Raw genomic sequence first — 24,527 nt, 5'->3', positions numbered from 1 at the left:
CTGAGGTAAAAAGACCGTTCATAGATGACATTCTGACCACCTTTCTAGCAGAACGCCACTCTCAGATTCAATCTGTTTTTTCAATGCGATTTCTAGTACTTGGTGTTTATCAGTTAAAACCTGAACAAACACAGTTTGTTACGAGGAATTGTTTTCAGTTGTCGTACTCTGTGAGCACTTTAAATCACTATTTTTAGTCCAGTTGCACACCATTGACACCTGGGACCAGAAACAAAGTATATAAAGACTTTGGTAAAGTAGACTGTGGTAATTATCTACAGTACAGTGACTGCTATTGCTCAACTGGAAAATGCTGAAAGAGTACTACGGTGTCGAGAAAATATTGTATGTGATCATTGCCGTCATAGGTGTTCCTGGTAAGTTAGTGCAAATATAAAGTTAAACCGTGTTGGAATTTGTATTAGGCAGGAATGCAATGGCAAAACCATTAAATAAATATGTCCGATAGGTTTTATGAACTAGCATATTAATAACTTCCCATATTGTGGACTAATAAAAGGAGGGATTTAACAACTGGTATTAAAATAACCAAAAACAAAGAAACATCAAGAGGATGCAGGGTGACTTGGATAGTTTGGGTGAGTGGGCAAATTCATGGCAGATGCAATTTAATGTGGAGAAATGTGAAGTTATCCACTTTGGTGGCAAAAATAGGAAAACAGATTATTATCTGAATGGTGGCCGATTAGGAAAAGGGGAGGTGCAACGAGACCTGGGTGTCATTATACACCAGTCATTGAAAGTGGGCATGCAGGTACAGCAGGCGGTGAAAAAGGCGAATGGTATGCTGGCATTTATAGCGAGAGGATTCGAGTACAGGAGCAGGGAGGTACTAATGCAGTTGTACAAGGCCTTGGTGAGACCACACCTGGAGTAGTGTGTGCAGTTTTGGTCCCCTAATCTGAGGAAAGACATCTTTGCCATAGAGGGAGTACAAAGAAGGTTCACCAGATTGATTCCTGGGATGGCAGGACTTTCATATGAAGAAAGACTGGATGAATTGGGCTTGTACTCGTTGGAATTTAGAAGATTGAGGGGGGATCTGATTGAAACGTATAAGATCCTAAAGGGATTGGACAGGCTAGATGCAGGAAGATTGTTCCCGATGTTGGGGAAGTCCAGAACGAGGGGTCACAGTTTGAGGATAGAGGGGAAGCCTTTTAGGACCGAGATTAGGAAAAACTTCTTCACACAGAGAGTGGTGAATCTGTGGAATTCTCTGCCACAGGAAACTGTTGAGGCCAGTTCATTGGCTATATTTAAGAGGGAGTTAGATATGGCCCTTGTGGCTACGGGGGTCAGGGGGTATGGAGGGAAGGCTGGGGCGGGGTTCTGAGTTGGATGATCAGCCATGATCATAATAAATGGCGGTGCAGGCTCGAAGGGCCGAATGGCCTACTCCTGCACCTATTTTCTATGTTTCTGTGTTTCTGACCGTCAGAACGAGAATGAAGAGTTGTTAAGCTGCATATAAGATATTCATGCTGCAAGTTTGTGTGATGGTAAACCGGTGTGACAATTAGGATAAGACGAAAAACAAAACTATCCGGTCAATGAGTGAATAGGAAACGTGAGAGATTGGTGATAGCGACGAAGACGGAAGGAAACCAAAATAATCGAGTTTCGAAATTCGCAGTAGAAAGAAATGTTTCGTATTGTGCGCATGTCCGCTTCTCGCAGAAATACAAAAAAATACACAAATGATGGAGGGGGTGAGAACGACCCACAAAATAATGTAGTATTGTAGATAGACCAGTGGTACAAAAAACAAGGAATAAATTGTGCTGCAATTCACTCATTGGCCAGATAATCTTTAATATTTCCGTAACGTTACCCAATACCCCATTGCCCTGCAGTTGCCGAATTTCTACAGGCCTTGGTAACATTGCCAGTAGATACCAAATCCAAAAAAGTATCAGAGCATTCCAAAGATACTCCCAGCGTCTACTAAACTTGTTCATGATGAAAATAAGATAGTACACAACAGGAAACAATGGGGCACGACGTACTTCGGATTTTTAGAAGAATCCTGATAGGGTCCAAAGTAAGAAATCAATGAGCAAAGTTGATGCAGGTCGAACTGGGAGGACCGTACAGACGGCAGTCACGTAAAAAGATGTAAAATTTTTACCATTCTTCCGATAGCATATTCCAAATATATTTATCGGCAGAATGCATTTTTGTCACCATATACAACCCCATCATGAACTGGGCCGTATTCATTGTTTTTTTTGTAGGATTTTCCGTTCAAGTGTTTCCATCCCAGTCTGTGATGCAGCCAGTCAATATACTCTTCACCTCACATCTAGAGAACTTTGTCAAAATTTTACATGATATTACGAAATTCCGCAGACTCCGAGGGAAATAGAGGCGTTTCAGTGCTTTCTTCACAATTATACTTACGTGCTATGTCGGGGACAGATCATCTGAAATTGTAACACCTAAATATGCGAAACTTTTCTAGCAGAGGTTCCGTGTTGATTGACTGAATGAAAGAAAAGACTGTAGTGATTAAGTACTTTCAATTTAAATTGCTGTCGCGATTGGGTCTTGTATAAGGGTCTCCAAGCGACAAAATCTGGTTTCTATCATAATCAAAGGAAACCCAAATTATAAAATGAAAGAGATTTAAAAGCTCAAGGGAATCCCATTCGATCTTGTTATGAAAATCAGCATTTTAGAATCTTTATCAATTTCTTGCTGTACCCGCCAGCCTGCTTTTACAGTGCACTAGAACACGCAGATCAACTTCTTTGTGAAAGGCCAGGAGCATGTCTGGATGAAAATAACGTAAAAGTCATGGATTTATTCAATTCTCTGTTTCTGTTCATACTCCTGTTCTCGTTCTCTTGTAGCTGGATTGAAACGATAAAGGAACTACTCTGTGCAACCGAAGGCTCGTCTTTAATCCCACCTTTTTTTCTTTAGTTTCTTTCTTTCAGAAAGAAGGAAAATGCGAACTGTTAACGTTGTAAAAATGCCCCGATCTAACATTCTCCTTATTTGGTCAAAAAACGACCAGTTTCGGAAAAGTTTTTGTACAATGATAGATAGTATATTTTCTCTTTCTGTAGTGAATTTAGTGGCGATTTTCATCCTATCCCAAGGAAAGTGCGGCCTCTCCAAATGCACCACTCGCGACCTGGTGGCCATGGCAGCGGCGGATCTACTGCTCATTACCACGGAAGTTATTTTTCGCAAGATCAATGATCATTATTTTCCAATGTGTTTCCTGGACATCACCATTGTTTGCCGTACGAACCTTGCATTGACATATATAGCTGTGGACTGTTCTGTCTGGTTCACCGTAACCTTCACCTTTGATCGATATGTTGCCATTTGTTGTCAGAAGCTGAGAACAAAATATTGCACCGAGAAAACTGCAGCCACCGTTCTAGCAACAACAGGCATTCTGTTTTGTCTGAAGAACGTCCCCTTTTATTTCTCACGTGAAAGCAGGGAGATTATCGACAATGTACCGTGGTTTTGTGTGACGAAATCAAGTTATTACACTGAACTCGGATGGGTGGGATTTGACTGGCTTGATGCGTGTCTAAACCCATTGCTCCCTTTCGCCGTGATTTTGCCGCTTAACGCCCTGACGGTCAGGTACGTTTTAGTGGCCAGTCGAGTCCGTAAATGCTTGAAAGTTCGGAGCAAGGGAGGGAACCTCATTGACCCGGAAATGCAGAACAGGAGGAAGTCTGTCGTTCTTCTTTTTACCATTTCCGGCAGCTTTATATTCCTGTGGCTGACTTTTGTTGTGGAATTCGTCTATTATCAGATCACCGGAACTGGAGGAGAGTGGAACGACCCTGAACTTGTCTTTCACGAGGCCGGATTTTTTTTGACCAATATTAGTTGTTGTACCAACACGTTTATTTACACGGCAACTCAGACCAAATTCAGGGAACAATTGAAGAAGGCAGTGAAATATTTAGTCGGTTCAGTGCGTCGGAACATTAATAGAGTAACCACTTAGGTGAGCTTGGACTGTTGTTGAATTTACAACATCCAGAGATGTCAACCCTGTACTGACCAATCTCGGGCAAGCTGAAACATATCATTACTACCCGCGTCCCTAATGCTACACAAAATAACACGCGGTGATTGATAACAAAAATACTGCAATTACAACATCTGCCCATCAGCACATGGATATGCCTTTATATTTTCAATGCTCGTTGTGCTGATTTCGAAATTTAAATCCCCGGGCCATTGACACTGAGCCCGCAACGACAGGATTATTGATAGTGCGACATCAATGCCTGGAGTCGCAGATGCTCTATTACAATTGCGACATCAATGACCCTGATTCATTGGTTCTCGGGACGATAATATTACGTAAAGTAATCAATGGTTTTGATAATCTGCCTACTCCTCGCTGTCACTGGTACTGACGGTTCCCTAACGTCGAAATGCTCGCTGTGAACCCAATGCGAACTCCCATTGACAACTTAGCCTAGTGCAACTTGGTTCATTAAAAGACTATGTAGATGAGGATGCTTCACGACGTCCACGACCTCTAATATTTATTTTTAGCAATTCCTGTGTTCATTGATAGTGTGTACAAACTACGCACGTTTTCTATTTCTGGAAAGTAAACGAAGCAATACTTATATTAATTGCACGCTTTTCTTGTTCTGCCTTGGAATCATCTGCTCCAAATGTTCAAAACAGATAAATTGACTTTCAAGCATGAAATATGCGAAGTTTTCTGAAAAGTCAGTATGAAGTCTTTTCCACTCTGCAGTCCGACCCTCCCCCACCTTCTTATTCCGCTTGTGATTTCTGTCCCAAACTTTACAAAAATTTATTGCTCTCAGGCCATTTGCGCCCAAACTGAACTTTGCCGAAGTGAAGTGCGTCTTTTCTTCTCGTAGTCAAGGCATCTTTACTACTACCTTTCTTCTTGCACTATTGAGAACGTAATTTTACAGGTCTTACTTTTTACTGTTTCATCATAATTCTGCTCACGTTACTGTGGCTGTTCCACTCCCTGACTTAGACCATAAGACTATAAGATATAGGAGCGGAAGTAGGTAATTCAGCCCATCGAGTCTGCTCATACCCTTTGATGCCCTGGCTAATCAAGAACCTATCTACAGTGGTATGTAAAAATTTGGGCACCCCTGGTCAAAATTTCTGTTACTGTGAATAGTTAAGTTAGTATAAGCTGAACTGATCTCCAAAATGCATAAAGTTAAAGATGCAACATTCTTTTCAACATTTTAAGCAAGATTATTGTATCATTTTTGTTTTCTACAATTCTAGAGTGAAAAAAGGAAAGGAGCATCATGCAAAAGTTTGAGCAACCCAAGAGATTTGAGCTCTCAGATAACTTTTATCAACGTCTCAGACCTTAATTAGCTTGTTAAGGCTATAGCTTGTCACAGTCATCGTTGGGAAAGGCCAGGTGATGCAAATTTCAAAGCTTTATAAATACGCTGTCTCCTTAAACCTTGTCCCAACAATCAGCAGCCATGGGCTCCTCTAATCAGCTGCCTAGCACTCTGAAAATTAAAATAAATGATGCCCACAAAGCAGGAGAAGGCTATAAGAAGATAGCAATGCGTTTTCAGGTAGCCGTTTCCACAGTTCGTAATGTAATTAAGTAATGGCAGTTAACAGGAACGGTGGGGGGCAAGTTGAGGTCTGGAAGGCCAAGAAAACTTTCCGAGAGAACTGCTCGTAGGATTGCTAGAAAGGCAAATCAAAAGCCCCGTTTAACTGCAAAAGACCTTCAGTAAGACTTAGCAGACTCTGGAGTGGTGGTGCAGTGTTCTACTGTGCAGCGACACCTGCACAAATATGACCTTCATGGAAGAGTCATCAGAAGAAAACCTTTCCTGCGTCCTCACCACAAAATTCAGCGTCAGAGGTTTGCAAAGGAACATCTAAAGACGCCTGATACATTTTGGAAACAGGTCCCGTGGACTGATAAAGTTAAAATAGAACTTTTTGGCCACAATGAGCAAAGGTATGGTTGGAGAGAAAAGGGTGCAGAATTTCATGAAAAGGACACCTCTCTAACTGTTAAGCATGGGGGTGAATCGATTATGCTTTGGACTTGTGTTGCAGACAGTTGCACGGGGAACATTTCACTGGTAGAGGGAAGAATGAATTCAATTAAATACCACCAAATTCTGGAGTGCAAACTTCACACCGTCCGTATGAAAGCCGAAATGAAAAAAGGACGGCTTCTACAACAGGATAATGATCCGAAACACACCTCAAAATCCACAATGGACTACCTCAAGAGGCGCAAGCTGCAGGTTTTGCCATGGCCCTCACAGTCCCGGATCTAAACATCATCGAAAATCTGTGGAGAGACCTCAAAAAAACTGTGCATGCAAAAAATCTCAGATCGAGAAGCGTTTTGCAAGAAAGATTGGTCGAAAATCCCCCAATCAAGAATTGAAAGACTCTTAGCTGGCTACAGAAAGCATTTACAAGCTGTGATACTTGCCAAAGGGGTGTTCCTAAGTACTGACCATGCAGGGTGCCCAAACTTTTGCTTCGGGCCCTTTTCTTTTTTTGGTTATTTTGAAACTGTAAAAAATGGAAATAAAAAAGTAATCTTGCTTAAAATATTCAAGAAATATGTCATATTTAACACCATGCATTTTGGAAATCAAGTCACCTTTTACTCACTTAGCTATACACCGTAACAGAAATTTTGACCGGGGTGCCCAAACTTTTGCATGCCACTGATTCTCTGCCTTAAAACACCCAATGATCTTGCCTCCACATCTGGTCGTGACAACAAATTCCACAAGTTTGCCACCCTCTGATTAAATGGATGTCCTAAGTTCTAAATGGACGTCTTTCAATCCCGAAGTCGTGCCCTCTTGTCTTATAATCCCCATACCATGCAAAATAACTTTACCATATCTAACCTGTTCAGGCGCTTTAACTTTCAGAATGTTTCTCTGAGATCCCCTATCATTCTCTTGAATGCCAGGGAATCTAGCCCAAGAGCTACCAGACGTTCCTCATACGGCAACCTTTTCATTCATACAATAACTCTTGTGAATCTTCGTTGAACCCTCTCCAATGTCAGTATATCCTTTCTAAAATAATGAGCCAAAACTGCACACAGTACTCCAAATGTGGGATCACGGGTGCCTTATAAAGCCTCAACATCACATCGCTGCTCTTATATTCTATAACTCTAGAAAGGAATGCCATAATTGCATTCGCCTTTTCATAACTGACTCAACTGGAGGTTAACATTTAGGATGTCTTGCGCAAGGACTCCCAAGTCCCTTTGCATCCCTGCATATTGAATTCGCTCCCCATCTAGGTAATAGTCTGCCTGTGTATTTCTTCCACCAAAGTGCATGACCATGCACTTTCCAACATTGTGTTTCATTTGCCATTTCTTTGCACATTCCCCTAAACTATTTAAGTCTCTCTGCAGGCTCTCCGTTACCTCAACACTACCCGCTGCTCCATCTATCTTCGTATCATCGGCAAACTTACCCACAAATCCATTAATACTGTATCCAAGTCATTGATGGAACATTGGCTGTTTTCTGCCGACCAGCCAATGTTCCACCAATGCTAGTAACCTCCCTGTAATTCCTGGGGCTCCTATCTTGCTAAGCAGCCTCATGTGCGGCTCCTTGTCAAAGGCCTTCTGAAAATCCAAATGTACTCCATCTATTGCATTGCCTTCGTCCACCTTTCTGGTAATTTCCTCAAAGTAGGTTTGTCAGGTAAGATTTCCTATTTAGGAATCCATGCTGGCTTTGGTCTATCTTGGTATGTGCCTCCAGGTACTCCGGAATTTCATCCCTAACAATCCATTCCAAGAACTTCCCAACCATTGTTGTCAGGCTAACAGGTGTATATTTTCTTCTCTGCTGCCTCCCACCCTTCTTAACCCTTCCTGTACAATGCCAGTAACTATCGATTCTTGAAAGTTCATCATTAATACCATTGCAATCACTTCAGCGACTTCCTTCAGAACGCGAGGGTGCATTATATCCGGTGCAGGAGATTTATCCACCCTCAGCCCATTAAGCTTCCTGAACACCTTCTCGATCGTAGTCTTCAGTGCACAAACTTCACTTCGCTGACACTTTTGAATGTGCAGCATACTGCAGACATGTTCCACTGTGAAGACTGATACAAAACACACATTCAGTTCCACTTGCATCTCTGCATCTCTCATTACAATATCTCCAGAGTCATTTTGTATTGGCCCTATATCTACCAGCGACTCTCTTTTGTATAGTTAAAAAGGCTTTTAATATCTTCTTTGATATTAGTCGCCAGCTTCCTTTCATAATTCATCTTTTCCTTCCTAATTCACATTAGTTTCCTTCTGCAAGATTTTCATCGCATACCCAATCCTCTATCTTCCCACTACCTCTGACTTTCTTGCATGGCTTCTGTTTTGCTTTTACTTTGGTTCTGACTTCACTTGTCAGCCACTGTAGTGTCCTCCGTCCCTTTCAAAATTTCGTCTTATTTGGAATATATCTGTCTTGCACTTCCCTCATTTTTCGCAGAAACTCCAACCATTGCTGCTCTGCTATCCTCTCTGCAAATGTCTCTTTTCAGTCTCATTTCGGCCAGTTTCCCTCTCATGCCATTGTAATATCCTTTATTCTACTGAAATACCGACACATTGGATTTTATTTTTCCCTCTGAAATTTCAAAGTGAACTCGATCATATTTTGATCACTGTTTCCTTAGGGTTCCTTAATCTTAAACATAAAATAATCTGTAGATGCTGCTGTCAAAGGAACACTCACAATGCGCTGGAGGAACTCAGCAGGTCAGTCAGCATCAGTTGAAAAGATTAGTCGACGTTTCGAGCCGAAACTCTTCGTCAGGACTGAAGGAAGAACTTTAGGGAGGGTTTGAAGAATGCTGGTAGTTGAAAAAAAAAGCAGTAATTTGAAAGACAAAGGGGTAGGGGAGGAGAAGCAGGGAGGTGATTGACAGGAGAATAATGCGCAGTAGTAGAAGGAGGCGGAACTATGAGGGAGGTGATGTGAAATAGGGATAGAGGAAGGGAGGGGGAGGGAATTACCGGAAGTTGGAGAATTCTATGTTCATACCAAGGGACTGCCTAGACTACCTAGACGGTATATCAGGTGTTATTCCTCCAACTTGAGTTTAGCCTCATCATGGCAGTAGAGGAGGCCATGTATGGACATATCTGACATATGGTAGTCCATTGTGATGAAGTGAGTTGAGAGTGTGGTGAAAATACATATGAACTTCAGCTTGAGAAGAGCCTTCAGTGCGTCCCAGATTGCCTACTGGCCAAGCAACGTGTACAGCTGATGCCATTTCATTGGCTGAACAACAACGGTGCATACACAAGGATGCTCTTTATCGACCACAGCTCGGCATTCAGTACTTTTATTCCGTGAAATCTACTGAATAAGCTTTAACACATCGGCTGCAATGCCTCCTTGTGAAATTGGATGCTCAATTCCGTTACTTAAGGATCCCAACCAATTCCATTGGCAATAACATCTCCTCTGCAATTTTCATCAGCACCGGTGCTCCACAATGCTGTGCGCTTCGGGACTGTTCCACACGCTCTAAACTAATAACTGTCGGGCTAAGCCCAGATCCAATGCAATTTTTCAGTTTTTTGATGACACCACTCTCGTTAGCAGAATCAGAGGTGTTACGAATCAGCATATAGGACGGAGATTTAAAATTTGGCTGAGTGGTGCCACAACGCAAATCTTTCATTTAATGTTTGCAAGACTGAGGAGCGGATTGTTGATATAATGAGGAAGAAACCAAAGGCCCATGAGCTTTTCCTTGTCTGAAGATCGGAGGTGAATAGTGTCAATAGATTGAAATTCCTCAAAAATTCAAAGGAAATTTTTATCAGTCCACACTGTACATATTACCACAGACAACTTTGAGATAATTTTTCCTGTTGACATATTTAGCTAATCTATAAAAAAAACTGTAAATACGATTAAAGAAGAACAACTGTGCAAATACTAATTTAAGTAAATAGCAATAAATGGCGAGAGCATCAAATAACAAGAAAAAAATCGTTAAAGGGAAATTATCGTTGTAGGAACACCAGAATAGAATGAGTGCGTTATCCACTTTTATTCAGGAGTCTGCTGTTTGTAGGGTAGTAACTATCTTGAACCCGTTGGCAGCAGCGAGAAAAGAGCATATCCTAATAGGGAGTGGGGATATTTAATAACAAACGCTCCTTTGCTACGGCAACGTTTCTAAATGGTTGTGTGGCTTTACCCGTGATGTAGTGGAATAAATCCACTACCTTTTGTGGGGTCCTCTGCTCAAATGCATTGGTGTACCCACACTAAGTTGCAATGCAGCCAGTTAGTACTCTGTCTATAGACGTTTTTGAAGATTTTTGATGATATGCCTATCTCCGCAGACTCGTGAGGAAGTAGAGGCGCTGTCGTGTTTTCTTTGAAATTTCTTTTAAGGTTTCAAACTTACATTTAATGTCAGAGAAACGTATACAATGTACATCTTGAAATGCTTTTTCTTCGCAACCATCCACGAAAACAGTAGAGTGCCCCCAAAGAATGGATGACAGTTAAATGTCAGAACCCAAATATTCCCCTAAGGTCCCCCCCCCCAGCCACCGGCAAAAAAATAAGGGATAAAGAGGTGTCTCCTTTTCACAGCAAGAGGGGAGACACAACATACAGCTCTCTGGTTTAAGATGTTAAAAGTCCGTTGAGTCGCTTTTCCCAAGTTTTGTGCCCAAAGATCTTAGGTATATGGGCACACAGCCAAAGGTCTTACAGCTCCCATGACACAACGGTCTGTCGGGAAACCGAACATCGATCCGCCCGTATCCAGCGCGCCGAGGTCTGAGGCCTCCAAAGGCGAGCCGAACTCTGAGGCTGCCCCCTTGGCATATCGGATAACGGCCTGTCGTGAAATCCCGAGAGCGGATCGATTTCCCGCAAAAAAATCAAAGTCACTGTGTAACTCTAGGTCAGGGTCGTCAAAAGAACCCTGAAAGGGGAAAATACAGATATTAAAGATAGAAATAGAGCTGTTTCCGAAGTTGCAAGTAAAGGAGTCGCCGTTTAGCACCATTTTGACTAAGCTCCGCCCTCAGGAATATGATATTTTATATGATGTTTCCAGCACAGGTCCTCTGAGAGAGTGACACTCTGGAATTTAAAGTTACTGAACTGCTGCATCGCTATTCTTCCGATGAGTACCAGCTCGTGGATCTCTAGTTGCCCTCTCCAGAAGTCGACAATCAGTTCCTTGGTCTTGTTCACATTGAGTTATAGATTGTTGTTTTTACACCTCTCCGCCAAATTTTCAGTCTCCCCCTTGTGTGCTGATTCTTTGCCAGTTTGATACAGCATACAACATTGGTATCATCTGCAAACTTGTTCCTGTTGTTGGAGCTGTATTTAGGCACACAGTCATATCTGCAAAGCAAATTCAGCAGAAGACTAACCACTCATCCCTGTGGTTTACCCGTGCTGATAGAGATTGTGAGGGAGATGTTGTTATGGTCCGGTCCGTGAAGTCCATATTCAGTTCACAGTCCGGTCCATCGAGCCTTGCTCCAGGTTTTCCTGTCTACCCTGTTTCTGTTCTTGTTGAGCTCTAATTGAGGCAGCTGATGCTCGTTGGGGCTGGCTGCATAAATACTTTCAGAGACCAGGGCGTGGCTGCTGGATTGTTCTTGTCCTTACTCCTCGTATCCCTTCATCTGCCTTCTGTTTCCTCGCCTGAAGCCCTGCCTTGTCTTGCTGGTAACTCTCACCTCGCCTGATGTTCTCATCTCGCTTTGCATTGCCTGAAGCCTTGCCTTGTCTCGTGGGTAACTCTCGCCTCCTCCCGCCTGCAGTCTTGTCCTGGAGCCACCCTGTACCTAGCTTCCTTCCTGTCCCTTGCCTCCGCCCAGGTAAGCCAGGCCATCTTGCCGTTACCTGAAGTTGGTTCTGTCCCTTCCCGTCCCTTGCCTCCGTCGGGTAAGCCAGGCCATCTTGCCGTTACCTGAAGTTGGTTCTGTCCCTTCCTGTCCCTTGCCTCGGTCGGGTGGTGATCCGCGCCCTGCCCAGGAGGAGCCTCTAGCTCCGGCCTCCAGCCAAGCCTTTAGCCTCCGGCCTCCTGCCAAGCCTCTGGCCTCCTGCCTCCTGCCAAGCCTAGCCTCTGGTCTCTAGCCTCAAGTCTGAAGACTCCAACCTCCTGCCTCCTTCCAAGCCTCGCCTCTGGTCTCTAGCCTCAAGCCTGAAGACTCCAGCCTCCTGACAAACTTCAAGCCTGAAGACTCCAGCCTTCTGCCAAGCCTCAATCCTGAATACTCCAGCCTCCTGCCAAGCCTCGCCTCTGGTCTTTAGCCTCAAGTCTGAAGATTCCAGCCTCCTGCCAAGCCTCGTCTCTGTTCTCTAGCCTCAAGTCTGAAGACTCCAGCCTCCTGCCTCCTGCCAAACCTCGCCTCTGGTCTCTAGTCTCAAGCCTGAAGACTCCAGCCTCCTGCCAAGCCTCGTCTCTGGTCTCTAGCCTCAAGTCTGAAGACTCCAGCCTCCTGCCAAGCCTCGTCTCTGGTCTCTAGCCTCAAGTCTGAAGACTCCAGCCTCCTGCCAAGCCTCGTCTCTGGTCTCTAGCCTCAAGTCTGAAGACTCCAGCTTCCTGCCAAGCCTCGTCTCTGGTCTCTAGCCTCAAGTCTGAAGACTCCAGCCTCCTGCCTCCCGCCAAACCTCGCCTCTGGTCTCTAGCCTCAAGCCTGAAGACTCCAGCCTCCTGCCAAGCCTCACACCTGAAGGCTCCAGCCTCCTGCCTAGCCTCAAGCCGGAAGACTCAAGCCTCCTGCCTAGCCTCAAGCCTGAGGACTCCTGCCTCCTGCTAAACCTTGCTTCATGTCTCTAGCCTCAAGCCTGAAGACTCCAGCCTCCTGCCTCCTGCCAAGCCTCGCCTCAAGTCTTTAGCCTCAAGCCTGAAAACTCCAGTCTCCTGCCTCCTGCCAAGCCTGGCCTCAAGTCTGTAAGACTCCAGCCTCGTCCTGTCTGCCAGCCAAGCCTCGTCCTTGCCTAGTTCTGGGGTCCGAGCCAGAGGCAAGTCCCAGGTACTGGGTCCTTGTCCAGTCTCTGGCTCGGAGTCCAAGCCCGGGCTCCTAGCTCTCTTGTCCAGTCCTGTTGCAAGTTACCGGTTTTCGTGTGCATGTCCTTGCCCTCACCCTGTATCCTAGTCCTGTCCCTAGTACTTCAGTGTCTGTGTCTTGCACTTGGGTCCGTGCCTAGCTACCTCCGTATGACAGATGTATTTTGCACAGGGGTTATTACCGCCCATTACTTAGAGTTTGCTGATTTGTTTTGAAGAGATTATAGTATTAAATGCTGAGGTGTAATAAATAAAGATCTATATATATCTTTGTCTTCCAAATGTTCCAGGGTTGTGGGAAGAAATAATGAGATGGCATCTGCTGTAGACCAATCGCATCAGTAGGCAATTGGAGAAGATCCTATTAGCCACTCATACAGGAGATGAAATGTTTCAACTGTAGCCTTTCAAAACATTTTGTGACTAGGGATATGTGCCCGTGTGCGACATCCATTGAGATAGATTATTAGCCTCTTCTTGGACATTGGTATGATTGAAACCTGCTTGATGTAGGTTGGTACCGCACAACTTTGGAACGAGAGGCTGAAGATTTCCGTACGTGCACCTCCCAGTTGGTCAACCCAGTTCTTCAGTACCCAGTCAGCTTCGTCCTGTATCGGGAGACATGTGTGTGCGCGATTGTTTCCCCCTGTTCTGGTAGTCAAACGGGTATAGAGGACTTTGAGCTCATGTGGGATCGAAGCTCTGCTATTCCCTATGTTGCTAAATGTAACTGTGATGTGTGGTGGAGTGTATATTCACTCGTTGCATCTTGACCTGCTGTAGAAACACTACTGCCCTTTAAAGGAAAATCCCACAAAACTAGTGGATACAGCCCACAGCATCATATGTAAATCCTTCCCCAACTTAGCACACAGGTATTCAGAATGCTGTCAAAGGTAAGCAATATTCATCCTCAATGCCCCATTCCCGGCTATGCTCTCTTCTCGATGCTGCCATCAGGAAGAATGTACAGGCGCTTGAGGACCTACACCACCATGTTCAGGAACAATAGTTACCCCCAATGAGGAAAGCTTCACTTAACTTTGCTTGCCCCATCACTGAGCTGGGTCCAGAATCTATGGATTCACTGTGAAGGACTCTTTGTCTCAAGTTCTCTGTATTTCTTGTTTATTTATTAATAATATAATATTTTTTCCTCAGCTGAAGTAGGTAAAACCTGAGGTACGAGCATAGCCAGACACGGTAATTCCTCGATTTATAGGAACTTTCAGACTATTTTAGAGGTGGTTAATACTGTGTCTTTCCGAAGAATAACATAGATATTACGACGCAGCCTTAATTGTTCAATGCTAGTGTGTATCGCCTTCTGAATGACACCAGTTGTACATATTATTATCAGGACAAGGAATGCCTTGTTTTTGTTCTAACGTCTTCTAATTTGCTGTTTTAATTCGGCATATTTCTGATGATTTTCATTTACTGACTTCTGTAAGATATGCATGTCTGGAATGGCTGCAGTACATCTATTAAATAAGTACTTCTTGCTTGTTTATACTGTATGGACTGTTATTATGGATTCACATATCTGTAATAACTGATTGGTCACTGTGCTTGTGTAAGTAATCAGACTCTGTTAAACTGCTGCAGCATCCTGTAATGTGTCGGATTGTTTCAGATTTTTTTCTCTCTCAGCATTTTCGACGTTTATAATCTTCAACTTGTTCATCTTTTATTGTGTATTTTTGATTTTTTCCTGTTAAGCACATTATTATTATTATTATTTACTTGTATTTGCAAAGTGTGTTGCCTTTTGCATATTGGTTGTTTGTCCGTCCTGTTGGGTATGGTGTTTCATTGATTATATTATTCTTCCTGAATTTACTGGGTATGGCCGTAAGAAAACAATTCCCACAGCCGTATATGGTGACTCGGAGAATAAATTTAATTGGAGCTTTAAACTTGAACATTGAGGGGGATTGGAATCGGCGTGATACGGCTGAGGATGCGGCATTTGCTATACATGGCAAAACTTTATGTAGTGAGTCTGTGAAGAAAGGCAAGCAGACAGTTAAATGCATTTAGTGGAATGAATTGAAATGTACCATGGGGCTAAAGTGGTAAAGTGGAATGAGTACACGGCTGATAGTGTTATATTTGACTGTATGCAGTTAAGAGAACAAGGTAGAATATCTTGTAGCACAGTTAGCAATTGAGAGGTATGACGTTGTTGGCGTCAATGAGTGGCGCCTAAACGAATCTCATAGTTTGGAGTTTATCTTCCAAAGGTATACATTGTATCAAAAGGACAAAAGATAAGCAAAGTGTTGTATAATATCATTCAATTCAATTCTCCGAAAAATGTGACATAGGATCTGAAGATACAAATTCCTTGTGTGTAGGGTGTTGAAACTAAAAGGATGAAAAGGTCATGATAGGAATTATATACAAGCCTCTGAACAGTACCCACGATGTGGGATACAGTTAGCAAAGGACGGGAGAAAAGGCATGCAATAAGGTCAAGGCTACGATAGCTATGGGTGTTATCAATATGTAGATAGATTGGAAAAATCGGTTTGGTGCTCCATCCCGGAAAGGGATGCCTACGAGATGAATTTTCAGAGTAGCTTGTGGTTTAACCATGAGGGAAAAGGCAATTCTGAATGTGTAATGTCTACCGAAACAGATTTGACTAAGGAGCTTAAGGTAAAGGAACCTAAACAGCATAAAAATAGAAGAAAAGTCATATAATATAGTAATAATTAGTGAGAAGTTAGGTGATTGGGAATCTTTTAACAATTGAAGAAGGCAAATAAAAAGCCATCAGGAGAGGAAAGATGAAATATGATGGCAGGGAAGCTGATGATATTAAAGAGTGTGCCAAAGTGTTTTCATGCATATGAAGAGTAAAGAGGGTGGGGGGCGACAGTGGGTTTCTGACCACTGGAATATGATGCTGGAGAAGTCGTAATGGGGTACGAAGAAATTGCAGACGAATTAAATAAGTATTTTGCATCAGTCTTTACTGTGGAAGGCACCAGAGATATTTCACAAATTAGAGACTATCAGTGGACGGAAGTGATTGGCGTTGTTATTGTTAAGGAAAAACCTGGGAAACCGAAAGTTCTGAATGTAGTTAAGACCAGATTGATTGCTGAGGCATTAGTAATGATCCTTCAAGGAATACGATATTCTGGGCCGCTTCTAGAGGATTGGAAAATTGCAAATGTCACTCCACTCTTTAAGTAGGTAAGGAGGAAAGAGAACGGAATTATGAGCCAGATGATAAAGTATTTTAAAGTCTGCATGTTTCCGTGAGGGGAAATATTGTCTGCCAGATCTTTTGAAATTCCTCGAGGAAATATCAGGCAGTATAGATAATTGAAAATCAGTGATTGTTCTTTATTTGAATTTCAGAAGGACTTTGGCAAGGTGCAATAATCGAAGCTGTATAACCAGACTCGAACCCATGGTATTACAGGAAAATAGCAGCATGGATAGAAGATCGACAGGTAGGAGGCAAAGAGTGAAGGTAAAGGATGTTTGTTCTGGTTGTTTGCCGGTGACCAGTGGTTTTCCTTAGGGGTCGGAATTGGAATTGACTCTTCTCACAATGTATGTAAATGATTTGGGTGACAGAATTTATGGCTTTGCAGCTAAGTTTGCAAACGTAGGTAGGTAAGCAGGTAGTGTTGCGGAAGCAGGGTGTCTGCAGCAGGACAGATTACGAGAATTTGCAAGTAAGTGGGAAATAGAATATGGTGTGAGGATCAGTCTGGTCATGGATTTTGGTGGAAGGAAAGAAGACGTAGACAATTTTCCAATCGGTGAGAAAATTGAAAGAAAAACAGAGCACAGTTGCGCTCTGGAATCCCGGCGTAAAGATCGGAATACATATCTTGGCAAATGTGTGCTTCTTTCATTCCTGAAGCTCCAAACATCAAAGCTGTTTGATGAAATGCCAAAATGTGCAGTTTTAACTTCCAGGATAAGCCTAAAATGAACATTGACGTTATGGTGTTTGTTAAATCAGTGTTTTACTCTATCGCGTTCCGTAGCATAGAATGATTCAATTGAAGGTGGCGGACAAAATTTTTTTTACAGCCGACTGATTCTAATCCTTCAATGCCCTTCTGCATCATAGCGGCCAGATGCTCGCGAGAAATTTGTGAAAGTGAAACACTCACACTGAAGAATACTGCATATGCCAAAATGCATCAGTTGTTGTTTAAAACAACGTCTCCACTGCTGCCGGAATGCTCTTCCCAACATTCACTCCTTGGCTTAGTCAGAATTTCCAGTCTTGATGTTTCACACTCAAATCTCTGAACTAAAATCCACCCATCTTAGGTGCAATTTCACGCAGCTGTCGTCTTCATCAGTTGGCACACAATTTCAGTATCTCTATTTTTAATCAGTATGTCGAAACTTCATATCCCCTCGTGGATGTCCACAGTTGTATAAAAGCACTACGGTTCGATCGGGGTTCGATCGTTCGACATTTCATTCGAGGAGTTTGCCAATTGCTTGAGTAGTAAGAAGAATATAGAAAATGCGAGAAACATATAAGAATGTCGAAAAGATACTGTACGTAATCATCGCCGTCATAGGAGTTCCTGGTAAGCGAGCTTGGATATTTCACTTACCTACCTCTGTTTGATAATTCCCTTCGCATTGACAATGTGCCAGGTTGTCATATTATTCATCATGTACTGAGACGCGATAAGTTACATCCTAACTTAGGCTGAACATATGATCAATAGAAATTATTTATTTGAAACTCGTGGCCTTTAGCGGGTCACCGTGCATTTTTTAAAATCTAAACCTTATCGAAGCTAGCTCTCCTGGAGGGATTCCCGTGGAAGGTTTCACAAATTTTTTTTTCTGCAGAACAGGTCATCTATGTAACTGCTCATAGTGTCTTTGTACTGATATTTGGTCATTATCGGTATATGATCTTTGGTGTATACTATGAAATGCCAACCACTCTAAAAGTGCACTTATTTTAGTTACCAAATACATACAGTTACTTAATATTGTGCCCGGGAGTCATTGTGCGCTCAGGTAGCTGTAGGATTGGATTCAGCTTATTAGCGGACTGGGGCGGCGTACCGAATCAGCGCGTCTATAGTCCTGACAGTATCTAGTGAAGTAAAAAAGCCGCACAAAACTGTAGGGCATTGACTTGCTATTTCTTATTCCGGGAATCATACCTCGGTTCCGTACAGACAGGTTATAATCGTATAAAAAAAGAGACCTGTTGGGAGGTCGTTTTTCTACCTCCTCCCCTATCTCCCCGCACCCTGAACACTTACACAGAATCTCCTCTATCCTGACTGTCGGTAAAACCGTCACCTCTGTTTAAAATTTAAAGATTAGTCAGAAGCATAGTTGTCAGTGGAACCTCCCGTTCTTTGTAGTTGATGTCAGGCCTGTATGGAAATCCTAGGTGTACTCATCTTTGAACTACTTATTATTTATTGGTTCCATGCAGTAAATTTGTTGGCGATTGGGATCCTGTCCCGGCGAAAGTGTAGCCTCTCCAACTGCACCACTCGCTACTTGGTGTCCATGGCCGGGTCGGATCTTCTGGTCATTGTAACTGAAGTAATTTTGTCTCGGATTAATTCGTATTACTTCCCACTCAGCTTCATACACATCACCCCTGTGTGTAGTGGTATCTACCTGCTCGGTCGTGCAACCGCAGACTGCTCTGTCTGGTCACCCTCACTTTCACCTTTGATCGATTCATCGCTATTTGTTGCCACAACCTGAAAACCAAGTACTGCACCGGGAAAAATGCAGCTCTGATTCTTACAACAACGGGCATTCTGCTCTGTCTGAAAAATATTCCTTACTCCTTTACACGCGAACCTACCATGGTTATTAATAATGTGCCATGGTTCTGTCGTTTGAAGCGAAGTCTCCAAAATGAATTGTGGTGGTCAGCATTTGATTGGTTTGATAAGATATTAACACCGTTCCTCCCTTTCACTGCAATTCTACTGGTTAACACTCTGACAGTCAGTCACATTTTAGTGGCCGGTCGTGTTCGAAAGAGACTGAGGAGTCAGAGAAATGGAGAGAAACGCACTGACCCAGAGATGGAGAGCAGGAGGAAATCTGTGATTTTACTTCTCAGCCTCTCGGGAAGTTTCCTTTTCCTGTGGCTGACAAGTGTTCTGTATTTCTTCTACTATCTTGTCGCAGGAATAGAGCGGAATTCATTTTCTTTATTCATTTTTGCGAAAGTCGGACTTCTGCTGAGAATTTGCAGCTGCTGCACGAATGCGTTTATTTACACAGCGACTCAGTCAAAATTTAGGGCGCAGATCACTACGGCCCTAACCTATCCCGTCATCTCAGTTTATCGGCTCATTAATAAAACCCCTTAGTGCAGCGGGAATGCAATTGCAGCAAATTCAGTCGGAATCCTGCCCCTGTAAATGGCCAATGGATGGGCGTGTTTTGCAGGTGGCAACAAGTACCGGAACTTCTATCTAATTATAACAATTGTTTCTGTCACAGAGGAAAACAGTAGACGCAAAGCCCATATACTTGATAATGTGCCAGAAATACGTGTTGTAAGTGCCGCTGGTCGCACATTCGCCAAGAGCAATAAAACTGTTCCATGAAGTAACTATTCTGGGTTTCCATCCCCGGGCACAACAACTGTGGGAAAGGACTGAATAATTTTATCAGGCAGGCTTACCAGATGCACACTCCTCTTTTTGCATCAGTTTTATTTGATTCCATACTGAGATACTTAAATAAAAACATTTTAATGCGGTTGAATTTGAAACCGAGTCCAATAATTGTTTACTTAAGTCTCGGGATCACTGTCTTGGGAATGAGATTGCTCTCAGCATAATTTCTCAAAAAAAAACGGTTATGTAACTTAATTGTAACTGAAATTGTTTAACACTTGAGATACCGTAAATACTACAGATCATATCAGAACATCTGAAGCGAGACTGGGTCATTTAATCGGTAGAGCCTCCTCTGCCAAATAATGAATGTTCATTTAATCTCTGTTTGGCTTTACTGTCTTTTGGCCTGCACCTGATGACGTTCTACTGTTTTCATTTTCTGTATGCCGGATAACATTCAATTGTTATTTTCTGCTGACGTTTGAGGCAAAGACACGCAAGCACTCAATGTCCACAAATAGGAAATAATATTCATTACAATCATATCATATATACGAGACATATTCGATAGAAACGTGAAAATAAGGGCTTATCTTTCTGAATTCAAATATAAACTTTGATACGCCTTAGAAACCCTTGAAGGACAATGCTCGGCAGAGGGATATCGTGATAAAGGACGACTTTTCTTTTCTAGGCGAAACTTTGAGTTAATCTTCAAACTTGCATTGATTTAATAAGGTAATGGTGACTTATCACGCCATATGTGGGCATGTGTACTCGGACCTGATGTTATAGATTAATAAATCTGCATAAATATATGTTCCAGTAGTGACATTAGATAGTTTCACTCGATGAATCCTCCCTTTCATTCCCAACGATAGAAGATTCTTCTGTGTCAAGTAATCTCTGTTCTCCTGGAAGTTTTTAAAAAATAAAACATTTCCAGATATTTCCTTACTTGAGTGTTGAAGAAGTCCACGGTTTTTTCATGTCCCCAGTAGACGAGCACACTTAGGTGTGTATGTACCTAAACCAAAGGACAGCCTTCTGTTTTGTATGATCTCATTCTTCGCACTGTACAGACAGAAAACCTACCACCATGCGCAACAAAAGAGAGTCAAGCAGAAAAGAACGAATGAAAGACGCGGTTTGCCAAAGCGGAGACGTTCGCGATGGGGCAGGGGGGCGGGGGAGTGATGACAGAGGAGAAAGGTGGAAGTTTAGGGGCGATAGAATATAGTGGCTAGAGAGTAGCTTGCAGGAATGAGGGATGCACAGAGGAAGGAAAGGCAGAGAGTTATATCGTGCGGAAAAAGGCCTTTAACACAAACCGTACATGGCGATCAATGTGCTTAAAATAAAAGTCAACGGTTTGGCTCCTGTCCCTCTAAAAGCTTCCTCTTCCTCTTCATGCTTATTTCCCGACTTTCTTTATAAGTTGCAATTTGAAGTGCAGCTACCTCTTCCTCCCGCAACCCATTCTGTGTGCCAACTTGCCAGTAACACCTTTAACGTCTTTCCCTCTCCCCCTTTAAATCCATGCTTTCTAGTGTTACGTACCCCGTAACTGGGTTGCCAACCCAGCAGAAATGGATGACTCAGTTGGAGTCTGGATTACTAGAACTAAGAAAGTTTTATTAAAGAAACAAGCAACACAGTAATCGAAAGGATAATAAATGCAACAGTTCAGCAATGATAAACACACGTGCACAGAATTATGATAACAGCATCAATCAAGCTCTATCGTTGTGTAGGGGTAAATGACCAATTTCAAAGTGACACAAAAGTCCAGTTCGATTTAATAGTTCAGTTCGCAGTAATCGCTGCCATGGCGATGGACAACGTGGGGGGAAGGAGAGAGAGAGAGAGAGAGAACGGGAACGACTGATCATTCAGAAACGGCTTCCACTCACAGACCGGCAATATTGCTCACAAGCAGCTTTCCGGGCGGGTCCTTTGTGATGTCACCTGAGGTCACCGACTGTGACCCCTCCTCCAGATGTGGTCGATCCTCTGCAGTGAACCCGGCACCCAAGCAAGGGCGGACACACAACGGGTTCCCGCTGATCGTACCTTTCCACCCTGTGCGTTTAAGGTCCGGTACTTCCCACCGACTCGTGAGAGGCGCACCGCTTCCAGGGTCTCGTTACCTCGGGTGTCGTGTGTGTCGCCTTAGCGAACCTGTCCCTTTTTATCCCCCTGCTGGGGTATCGCCTGTCCATCACTTCAACCAGTTCAGGGTTCAAAGGGGGAGCCGCTCCAGACAGCTCTCTCTCCCGTCCCTTCATTACACATCTCCAGACGCTGCTCCATTGTTCCTTATCTCTCCTTCCCCTGAGGACAGGTGACAGACCACTTGCTGATGCCACTGGTGCTAACCCAGGCCATCAAACATCTTAATTTTATGTGTATTCTCGTCACACTAGCTATAGGCTCGTCTAGGTTGGTTAAAGGACTGTGACTATCCATCGTATGATCCCGCCGCTTTTCATTTTATGAACATCTCTGTGATCAATGCTTAACCTTTCTTCCATAGAAATCAGACGCAGCTGATTCAATCCACAATTTGACTAACACTTCTAGTCGACGCAAGATTATAGTATATCTTATATACACTTTCCAGCCTATTCACATCCATTGTAAAGTATGACAATCATAATGCACACAATATACCACGATGTGGGGATAGTATGAATTAGAGCGAGTTGCGTGAGAGGGGAACAGAGGACATGATTGCAAGAGAAAGGAGGAATATTCAGAAAGAAGAGAGACGGCAAAGAAGAGATCGGTGGATTATGAGGAGGTGGTGGACGCAGGCTAGGCAGAAGCAGAGCGGCAGGACAGAGAGGGGTGGCGAGAGGGCAAAGAGCACTAACTGAGTGGAACGGATGGCAGGCAGTCAATAAAGGGCAAAGAGAAGGGAGTATTAGGAGGGGACAGTCAGAAGGGTTAAGGTAGACGGCAAGCAAGAACGGAACAAGCTAGGTAGATGTAGGTCAGTGACAAGGGTCATCCGTGAGGAGGGAGGATTGGATAAGACTGAAAAGGAGAGTGGGATTAGAGTAGAGGAAGTAAAGGGGGTTGAAAACAAAGGGGCTAAGAGGAGTGGACCTCGGTGACAGCAGGTAAGAGAGTAGGGATGATTGTGAGAATAGGAGGGGGATTATTAGTGGGGAGATGTAATTAGTGAAGGGATTTGCAACGTGTGGAAACGGCGGAAGAGTGTGTGGTTAATTTTGAGGCTAATGGCGTGAAAGGCGAGAGTCAAGGGACTTCTCTGTCTGATTTCTATGATGCTAAGGAGAATCAAAGGTCCAGATTTGAACAAAATGCGAAGGACAGATCTATCAACTACAATAGACGGTGATCACCTATTTGGATGAACGACAACATTTCAGAAGTTCTCCATGGGAAAACCTTAACAGCGGAGACAGACACCGTGATGGAAATCGGTGCCATTATTACAGAATAAATGGTGGTGAGAGGTGTAGCGTCGCATTTGCGGGAGTCATTGCGTTTGCATTAAATGCTGGCAGATATTTATTACCGAAATGGAGAGAAAGACTACAAAAAGAAATAAATCCCGGACATGGTCCAGATGAATAATAGAGCATGATGCAACACCATAGCAAAGATGGTATCATTGATGTTTTTCTTCGAGTGTAGGGAGCATCGCCAATACAATCGTTACTTAGACCAATGGTTAACCAAGCGCATATTGTCTCCGATTCTCACCACCTCCTTCCTTCTGCCTCCTGTCTCCTGAGTTGGTGTTTGGGTTCACAATAAGTTGCTCAACAGTGACTGTCAATGATCATTGGTGTGCTGATGGTTTGCAGATATCACGCAAACACCTGAGGGACATAAAGGCATAGCAATGGGCAGGAATAGAGTTAATTTGAGTTGGTCTGCTTCATCCGCAGGAGAGGAAGATCATAGATCCACAAGCGTGTTAAAACTACCACCATACAATGTCGATGAATAGATCAACCTAGACTTCTGTTTCTCCTTAGGCTACCTATCTATGGTGAGACTTTCAGTCTTATGAAGTAGATAGACTATATTTCTCTGGACAAATGGAAGCTGAGGTTGTGAGTTTTTAATACATACGAGAGGACCTTCTTATCCAATATAGCCTTGTTGATTTGATGACCCATTTTGCAGTCGTTGCAATGTTCTGCATCAAAACAAAAGCAGTTCAACTTCTGTCTCGCTTTGTATGTGAAGAGCGCAGATAAATTCTGAACAGCTTGATACAATTTTAAGATTCAATTCATTTGGTTATTTTATTTGCTAAATAAACTGTTCCATTACTATATAAATTGTTACAATGCTTTTCTCCAATTCCACAGTTAAATTCGTATACCTTACGAATGTTCCCTTTTCTCCAGCATTTTATTATGTTGCCATGATAAATTACGTAGCACTGAAAAGACAGAAGTAAACTAATCTATTGTCAAATGAGACAACTGATTATGGATCAGTTACAGACACAAACGATGAAATGGGATATGGCGTTTAATAAGGCAAGTGTGGTGTTCCCATTAAGGTCAAATGTAAGTGAAGTATAGATGGTAGATAGCAAAACCCTAAAGAGCATTGAGACGTGGCGGGATCATGAGACAGAAGTCAATAGCATCCAAGAATATTAAGTGTTAAGGGTGTTTGGAATGTTTGACTTCTTCAGTCCGGCTATTAAAAGTTGACATCTTCTAACTATTATCAAATTTTTAAAAAAAGTTTGCTAGGTCGGATTTAGTGTCGTTCGTGTAACTCTAGCCAATTTATTGTAAATGT

The 24,527-nt window shown here is 42.9% G+C and overlaps 1 protein-coding gene across 1 annotated transcript; it reads left to right on the top strand.

The window, feature by feature from the left end:
• The first annotated feature begins 310 nt into the window (after positions 1-310).
• On the top strand, positions 311-4,003 carry LOC134352247 (probable G-protein coupled receptor 139). The gene is made up of 2 exons (XM_063059539.1): positions 311-377; positions 3,096-4,003. Exons 1-2 carry the CDS (start codon positions 311-313, stop codon positions 4,001-4,003), a joined length of 975 nt encoding a protein of 324 aa, XP_062915609.1.
• The last annotated feature ends 20,524 nt before the right edge of the window (positions 4,004-24,527 follow it).

Source organism: Mobula hypostoma, chromosome 9 (genome assembly GCF_963921235.1).
Source record: "Mobula hypostoma chromosome 9, sMobHyp1.1, whole genome shotgun sequence".
NCBI lineage: Eukaryota > Metazoa > Chordata > Chondrichthyes > Myliobatiformes > Myliobatidae > Mobula > Mobula hypostoma.
This window is presented reverse-complemented; position numbering and strand designations above follow the sequence as displayed.